Genomic DNA, 8,941 nt, shown 5'->3' with positions numbered 1-8,941 from the left:
AAAAAAAAAGATATTAATCCTGGAGTTTCCCTCGTGGTGCAGTGGTTAAGAATCCGCCTGCCAATGCTGGGGACACGGGTTCGAGCCCTGGTCCAGGAAGATCCCACATGCCATGGAGCAACTAAACCCACGTGCCAGAACTGCTGAGCCTGTGTTCTGGAGCCCATGAGCCGCAACTACTGAGCTCACGTGCCACAACTACTGAAGCCCATGCGCCTAGAGCCTGTGCTCTGCAACAAGAGAAGGCACCTCAGTGAGAAGCCCACGCACCGCAACCAAGAGTAGCCCTTGCTCAACGCAACTAGAGAAAGCCCGCGCACAGCAACAAAGACCCAACGCAGCCAAAAAAAAAAGAAAAAAAAGATATCAATCCTGAACTAATAAATATGCTATTCCTAAAGGTAAAATAAAACAACCTAAGTGTTTTGTGTTGTATTTCTGTTGCATAGCAATGTTATGGATGCTGAACTTTGTGTTAAGTGTTGAAACATATTTCCCTATTTGTGTTGGTTGCTAAGAAGCTTAAACCCAAATTTTTTTTTTTTTTTTAATGGAGGCTGAGAAGTCCCTTGATATGCCATCTGCAAGTTGCAGAACCAGGAAAATTGGTGACGAAATTCAGTCAGAGACGGAAGGCCTGAGAATCAGAACCAACAGTGTAAGTTCCCCGTTGGAGCTAAAGGCCCAAGAACCAGGAACTTCAAGTCCGAGGACAGGGGAAGACGGATGTCTCAGCTCGGGCAGAGAGTGAATTCGCCCAACCTCCCCACCTTTTTGCTCTATTCAGGGCCTCAATGGATTGGATGGTGGTCACCCACATTGGTGAGGGCATCTACTGATTCAAATGCTAATCTCTTCCAGAGACACCCTCACAGACACACCCAGAAAAAAAAGTTTAACCAGATATCTGGGCATCCCTTAGCTCAGTCAAGTTTACACATATGAACAAATGTTCATAATAGCATTTTTTTTTTGATGTGGACCATTTTTAAAGTGTTTACTGAATTTGTTACAATATTGATTCTGTTTTATTTATTTTTTGAATTTTTGAATTTTATTTTTTTTTTATACAGCAGGTTCTTATTAGTTATCCATTTTATACATATTAGTGTATACACGTCAATCCCAATCTCCCAATTCATCCCACCACCACCACCCCGCCCGCCACTTTCCCCCCGTGGTGTCCATACGCTTGTTCTCTACATCTGTGTCTCTATTTCTGCCCTGCAAACCAGTTCATCTGTACCATTTTTCTAGGTTCCACATATATGCGTTAATATACAATATCAGCTTAAATCCAAATTTGTACCCCATCCGCAATACAGATGATTTTATGTTCAGCCCAATTCCTGGATACCTACTTCTAAATTTATAATATTGGTAGATCTTACATACTCCTAACGATGCCCGAAATCTTTTTTTGAATGAGGCAAGAAATGAAATGGAATTAAATGTTCCTTTGTGTTTTCATCGCATACAGGTTTCACTTCTACAACAGCATTTGTTTCATTCTGTTGTATTTGATTCACTCTTTACAGTTTTCCACATATGTTCCCAAAAGACAGGTACTGGGTCTTACAAAAATTAACATTTGTATATTGCTTTACAAAGTGCTTTCACATCTATCATCTCATTTAAATCCCACAACAACCCTATGATGTATGATTACCAACTACACTCTACTAAGATAAGAAACTAAAGCACAGGGAGGAGAATTAATAAGCATGAAGCCAAGAGCTAGAACCCCAAACCAAGTTCTAGCACTAAGTGCTATGCTCTTTCCACCAAATTGCTTCTTTTATTCACCATTCTTTCCCACTCAGTGATCAACCTAGTTGGGTGTCCTAATCAACACATGGTGGGTCTTCTGGTTCTTGTTTTGTTTTCTAACAATAAAAACGAAGGAGTAGGTACAACAGAGTTTAAAGGAATCCTAAAAGGTCACAGGCACTCTTTCAATGCTTGCATCCATTTAACAAGTTTTTTGTTCAGTCTCTGCTTGGACACCTCCAGGGCTAGAGGAGTTCAGTACCTGCTGAAGCAGCCATGGCTCAATTAATATGAAATTTTGCCATCCATAATTTCTACCTGTTGGTTATGGTTCTCAGGCACATATCAGTCCAATTCTCCAATGTCTGAAGATAGCTGTCATGTCTACCACCCCATTCAAATCTTCCCTCCTCGAGCACTGCAGATGTGGCAGGAGAAAAATGAGGCCCTGATGGCAGGGATACTTACACAGACACAGGTATTATACAAGATGCTCAAACAGTCCTTGGACATTTCATCACTTACTGAAAGTAAAAGGGGAATAACTGGTTATTGTTCTCATTGGAAAGATAGTGTAACAGAATTAAATTTTTGAACACAGAATTGTTCCTCATAATCCCCTCCAAGATGATTATTTTCCTTTTAGCATACCTCCTTCCAGTCCTTATTCACCAAAGAGTTTCATGGCACCTGCATCAGAGCCTACAAACCAATTTGTACACTGCTTTTTGGTTTGATATAGTATTATGCTTATTATGTTCCACAGTCTTCATAATTTCAACCTGTTGTGGTGTTATCACTTAGTAAGCCATGTTCCTTTATAGCTTGATTAGAATTATATCCAGGGTTTTAAAAATTTTGCTATTTAAATAGACTAGAAATAAACAACATAACATATAGTCCTTTTATGCTTGTGTTGAACTGGTTCCCTAAGATACATTTCCAAAAGCAGAATTACGAGAATCCAAAGTAATTGGACTGATGTTATAAATTTCCACTGAAAATTCTACTAGCAGCAAACAAGGATGTCATTTTTACTACAGACTCAACGTGTTTTGTTATTTACGTTGGGTACCAATAAAGAACTAGTTACTTCTCTGTGAGCAGGAACAGGAGAGTACGACAAAAAGGAAACTAAATTTTCAAGTCCTCAAAACTGGGAGATGATAAAATTGAGTATGAACCACGGATAAAGTGTTTTGTTTGGCATTACTTTTATTTTAAAAAAATGTTTCCATTCATTCCTATGCTGCCACAAACTCTAAAATGTTAGGCTTCCCTCCAAGATCCCAGTGGGCAGCCCTGCCAAGCTAGCTTGACCAGAAGGGTTATCTGACATAATCTTGAGACAATGCAGATGTCCTGTATCCCTCATCACCACTTTTCAACCTATGGGGGCTTTCTGGTTTATTTATTTCACGACTTCAGAGCAGGTTGGAACAACCAAATCAGTATATCTCAGTACTTCTAGACCTTTCATTTTCAAAGGGAACTGGAATTCACTCATTCATCAAATATTTATTCAGCAGCCACTCTAGAGCAGATACAGAATATACAGTGGTTAGCGGAAAAAAAAAAAAAAAAAGACAAAGCCTCGTGAAACTTATAAATCTAGTGGGGGAAGAGAGAATAAATAAGTACACCAACAAGTAATTACAAGATGCTACCTGCTATGAGGGTAGAGGACATGAAGACCAATTTAGATAGGATACAAAGCTGCAACATAAAAGATGAATATGAATCCTCTTAACCACTACTACACATACAAACAAGGCCTTACATAATATGTCATGTTGATGTTGGGAGGAAAATTTTTTTAATTAAAAAAAAAGTGATATTTGTAGTAGAGCATTCATCAGATGTTAACTGATCTCTGGCTTTTAATGCCAAAGTAAGTGTACTTACTCATTTTTTTAAATTATCAACTGACTACCTAAGAATAATATTTGCAACATGTGTAAGTTATAGAGAATAATAATAGAATAATACCCATATACCTACCACCCAGTCCAAGAAATAATGTGCTACCCTAAACACAAATAAATTACACATTCTGGTAATGACTGAACTTTTCACAAAGAGCTTATATCACTTTTATAACAACAAAAACAAGACAAGAATTTAAAAAAATAAAACAAATGATCTTACCAGGCTTTTCCTTACTCTCTCAATTAATTATATGAGAAATAAGAATTTGCAAAGAAAACATAAAAGCTGAAACCAAGGACTATTAGAAACTACAAAGATGCAATTCTTTTAGCCCAGTAGTTTTCACACTTTTTCTTTTAAAGCACTAGATTTATATTTCTACCAAGTATAAAATAAAGAGAGCTGCTTAGTTAGGGGCGGAGAGTGTCCCTACAGCCGAACATAAGGCATGTCCTCATTGTCAAGAGTTAGGAAGAGAAAGAAGAGAAACTCCTGGGAATTACCATCATAACAGCAGGTTAGGAAATGAGTACCAGTGGCTGATAAGTATACTTACTTTTCAGTTTCTGTCCCCGAATAGAGATTGTAGGCCTCATAAGAATTTCTACAAGGAGCTATAAAAAAAAATTGGATAAAACCTTCAAAATTCAAAGCACAACTTACAAAACAATCTTTGCCATGACAACTCATGGCCCAAATATCTGTCAGGGTACTGCAAGACCCTCTTGTTCCCAACACAGGCAGAAGGCAGTGAAGTTCAGGGAAATGAGCACTGTACCAAGAGTCAGGAAACCTGGGCTCTAGTTGCAGCTCAGCCACCTATTCCCCATGTAAACTCGGGCAAGTCAGTGTCCCTCCATGGCCTTGGCTCTCATTTTTAAAAATAAGAATGTTAGATTAGTTAATCTCTGGGGTCCAACGTGGCTTTAATTTTTTAAAAGCTGCAGAACATTTTCACTATGATTCCTCTTTCGCTTTAGAATATTTGTGTTCTTTTTATAAACATAAGTTTATAAAAAGAATCACAAAAGGTACACCATAAACTGTTAATACTGATTTCTACAGGGGGCTGGGGAGTATATGCATTCATTTATCATTTTACATACTTTTAATACAACATATAATTCTGTTTAAACTGTTTACAATAAATATGCATTTAAAAACCCATTCTGTTGAAACAAAGGACAATTTATAATGATAAAAGGGTCAATCCACTGGGACGATATAACAATTATAAACATATATGCATCTAACAACAGAACCTCAAAATACATAAAGCAAAAGCTGACAGAACTGAAGGAGACAATTCAAAAATAATAGCTGGATAATACCCTACTTTCAATAATGGATAGACAATGAGGTATTACCAAAAATATAGAAGACTTGAACACTATAAACCAACAAGCTCTAACAGACAGCTATAAAGCATTCTGCCCAGCAACAGAATACACATTCTACTCAAGCACACATGGAATACACATACACACACACACACACACACACACACACACACACAGAGGAATACTACTCAGCCATAAAAAAGAATGAAATTTTGCCACCTGCAGCAACATGGATGGACTTGGAGGACATTATGCTAAATGAAATAAGTCAGACAGAGAAAGACAAACACTGTATATCACTTGTATGTGGAATCTAAAAAAGTAAAACACAATAGTGACTATAATAAAAAAGAAGCAGACTCACAGATACAGAGAACAAACTAGTGGTTACCAGTGGGTGGGAGGGGCAATATAAAGGTGGGAGAGTGGGAGGTACAAACTAGTAAGTCTAAGATAGCCTACAAGGATGCATTGTACAACATGGGGGATACAGCCAATATTTTACAATAACTATAAACAAAGCATAACCTTTAAAAATTGTGAATCACTATATTGTACAACAACTATACTTCAATAAAAATGCAAAAAATAAATTTCTCTTAAAAGAAAAAAAAAAGGGAATTATCTCAAACCAATAACCTAACCTTTCACTTCAATTCACTGGAAAAAGAGGTGCAACACAAACCCTAAGCAAGCAGAAGAAAAGTAATAAGGATTAGAATGGAAACTAATTTAGCAGAGAATAGAAAATAACAGAGAATATCAACGAGATCACCACTGACCTTATAGAATACAAGAACTACCTTCCTCCTGATGAATACTTTTAACTATTATATATAATGCCACACTAAGCATCTTTGTATACAAAGCCTTATCTCATTTTGACTTATGTCTTCATGAGAGATTCACATAAATGGAAACAACAGGGCAAAATGAGTAATGATCTTTAAGGTTTTGAGGCATACTAACACAAATGCTTTTGAAAAGAGATGCCCCACTTTTCACAGTCATCCAAGAAAAGTATAAGATATTCATCTGCATAGGTTATTATATTTAAAATAAATTCTCTTCAAATAGAGGATGGACTATGTCAATGAATAAATTAAAAGTCCCTGAATGCCAAGTGATGGATCATACCTGGGCCACAGACATAATTCACATGGCCTACATCTACTGAAAAGCTGGGAGATTCTACGTAAGAATCTAGATTTCCTATATCTCTGAGGGCAAAGGTCAACAGGAATGGAAGCCATTTCCCCATAAAAGCAGGCATGCACTCTCTGGTTCCTCCTAGTCCCTGAAGTCATTTAATTTATGCAGATCTCCACTTTTTTTCTTTTTTTTAATAGATTTATTTATTTGGCTGCATTGGGTCTTAGCTGCCACATGTGGGATCTTCACTGCAGCATGCGGGATCTAGTTCCCCGACCAGGGATTGAACCTGGGCACCCTGCACTGGGAATGTGGATTCTTAACCGCTGGACCACCAGAGAAGTCCCAGAGAGACATACCTGTTACTTTGTACCTTAAAAAAAAGGGGATATATATATATATTTAAAATTTTTATTAATTTAATTAATTATTTTTGGTTGTGCCGGGTCTTAGTTGTGGCATGCATGTGGAATCTAGTTCCCTGACCAGGGAACAAACCCGCGCCCCCTGCATTGGGAGGCGAATTCCTAACCACTGCGCCACCAGATCGATTTACATAAATCAATTATTCTAGTGTAAAAGCTTTGGTGCTTCAATGTATGTGAATACCACTGAGCTTCTAAAGATGAAAATTCTGGGGACTTCCCTGGGGGTCCAGCGGTTAAGACTCCACCTTCCAATGCAGGGGGTGTGGGTTCAATCCCTGGTTGGGGAAGATCCCACATGCCACGTGGCCAAAAAAAAAAAAACTATGCCTGTAGTGATAGTTACTCTGTAACTCTGTAAATACACCAAAAATCATTGAATTGTACAAGTAAAGCAAGTGAACTGTATGGTATGTAAATTATAACTCAGTAAAAATTTTTTAAAAATCATAAAAAAAGATGAAAATTCTGAAATGTTTGCTATAAATTCTAAAATGTTTCCTACCTCCCATTTCAAGAGTTAAATTCCCAAGCCATTAAGTAGCAGTAGTAATAATAAACAACAACTTACATCAACACCTCCAAACAAATCAAAAATGTAAGTATTTGGATAAGTGGTTTCTTGGGTAAGTTTCCTCTCTTCAGTAACAAATGCCATAGCCTCCATGGAGAGAAGAGGAGAAATTTCCTAGTGAAAAAGCATACAGAAAGACATTCAGTTTAGCATCCAACACAAACCAGACACCAAAACACCAGTTTGCATTTTAGTCACAACTTGAACTCCCACGAGGTCAAAGACAATGAATCATAAAAAAAAAAATCTTACAGAAAAGCTGATACAATAAAAGTTGTTGTAATAGTAGCAATAGCTAACTTATTAAACGCTTATTATGTACCAGGCATGGTTCTAAGTACTTCATCTATTACCTATTTTAATCCTCACAACCCAATGATATAATGGTAATTTATCAGCCCAATTTTACAGATAAGGAGACTGAGACACAAAGAAGTTGTCAATGTCATACAGGGTATGTGAGAGTCAGGACTTAAACCTAGGAAGTCTGGCTCCTGAGTCTGTGCTTACAAAAGAAAGCAGAACTATTTGGGGTGAAACAGGAGATAGGATATGAAGAATATAATAGGGCCCTACTCATTATGCTCCCTTCTCAGGAACCTCGAGGGAAGATGGAACACAGTGGGCTAGAGCAGTAGTTCTCGCACAGTGATGAGCATCAGAATCATCTGAAGGGCTTGTTGAAACCCAGACTGCTGGGTCCCACCTGCAGTTTCTGATTTAACAGGTCTGGGGTGGGGCCTGAGAAGGTGCATTTATAAATAAGTCTCCAAGTGATGCTGATGTTGGTCCAGGTACCACACATCAAGAAAAAGAAAAAAAAAAAAAAGAAAGAAACAGCAGAATCCTCTCTTATGGATAACCTATTATATGCCAAGCACTTGGTTTCTATACTTTAGCCCATTTAATCTTTAAAACAATTCAGTGAAGTGAGTGTAGTTTTACAGGTGAAAAACAAAATCACGAAGTTGTACAAGATCACATAATTAGTAAGTGACTGAACTACTTTCCCTGGGTTTCATTTCTCTCATTTATAAAACTAGAATGTAATTCTGCTGGCAACATGGTACAATGCAAACTGGTTTCAGGAGTAAGACAAATCTGGGCTCACAGCAATAATAGCCACGTGACTTTGGGCAGGTTATGCTGAGTCTGTTTTCTCAACTGAAAAAGGGAACGGAGAAGACATCTGGATTTGCCTGCTCAGTATCTCCTTCTCTCTTCCTCAGACAACAGCCCTACTTCTGTGGAGGAACATGAGGCCACACACAGTTGTCAAGATAAGAAATGGACAGCCTAACTCTATCTGGCCCCTCAGTTCACATCTGTGCTTTCCGATTATGTGAGACAATAAAAGATCTTTTTCGCTAATCTGAGTGGGTTACTGTTACCTGCAATCAAAGTATTTTGGACTAATACACTAATACCACCCATCTCACAGAGTTATCATAAAAATTAAATATGCCTGGTACACAGTAAATTTCAAATAAGTATTTGCTGAATGCATAAAGAAATGATGATCACATAGCAAGCACTCAAAATATTAATTTCCCTCTTTCATCTACCTCATATCTCCGAGATTTTGCAGGAATCAAATGAAATAATGCATTATTCCTTGCAAAATGTTTTCAAACAAGTGTAAGACACTATTTCTATCCTAATCAGACTGTGAGAAGATCAAGAACACAAAATGCCTTCTTTTTAATTAAACTTTTATTTGGGAATGATTTTCAACTTACAAAAAAGCTGTA

At 37.5% G+C, this 8,941-nt stretch overlaps 1 protein-coding gene across 2 annotated transcripts in view; it reads right to left on the bottom strand.

Moving 5' to 3' along the window:
* Nucleotides 1-8,941, bottom strand: part of TRPC4AP (transient receptor potential cation channel subfamily C member 4 associated protein) — a 77,453-nt gene that overhangs the window by 43,555 nt on the left and 24,957 nt on the right. For both annotated transcript variants that reach the window (XM_007447784.1, XM_007447785.1), the window contains exons 3-5: nt 7,188-7,304; nt 4,256-4,313; nt 2,239-2,294 (exon numbers count right to left, since the gene is read on the bottom strand). In XM_007447784.1, the coding sequence (XP_007447846.1) occupies nt 2,239-2,294; nt 4,256-4,313; nt 7,188-7,304 (231 nt within the window). The remainder of the gene's footprint in view (nt 1-2,238; nt 2,295-4,255; nt 4,314-7,187; nt 7,305-8,941) is intronic.

The sequence above is a fragment of the Lipotes vexillifer genome, unplaced genomic scaffold (assembly GCF_000442215.2).
Source record: "Lipotes vexillifer unplaced genomic scaffold, Lipotes_vexillifer_v1.1 scaffold397, whole genome shotgun sequence".
Taxonomy (NCBI): Eukaryota; Metazoa; Chordata; class Mammalia; order Artiodactyla; family Lipotidae; genus Lipotes; species Lipotes vexillifer.
Note: the sequence above shows the minus strand (reverse complement) of the source record. Positions and strands in the feature narration are given on the sequence as shown.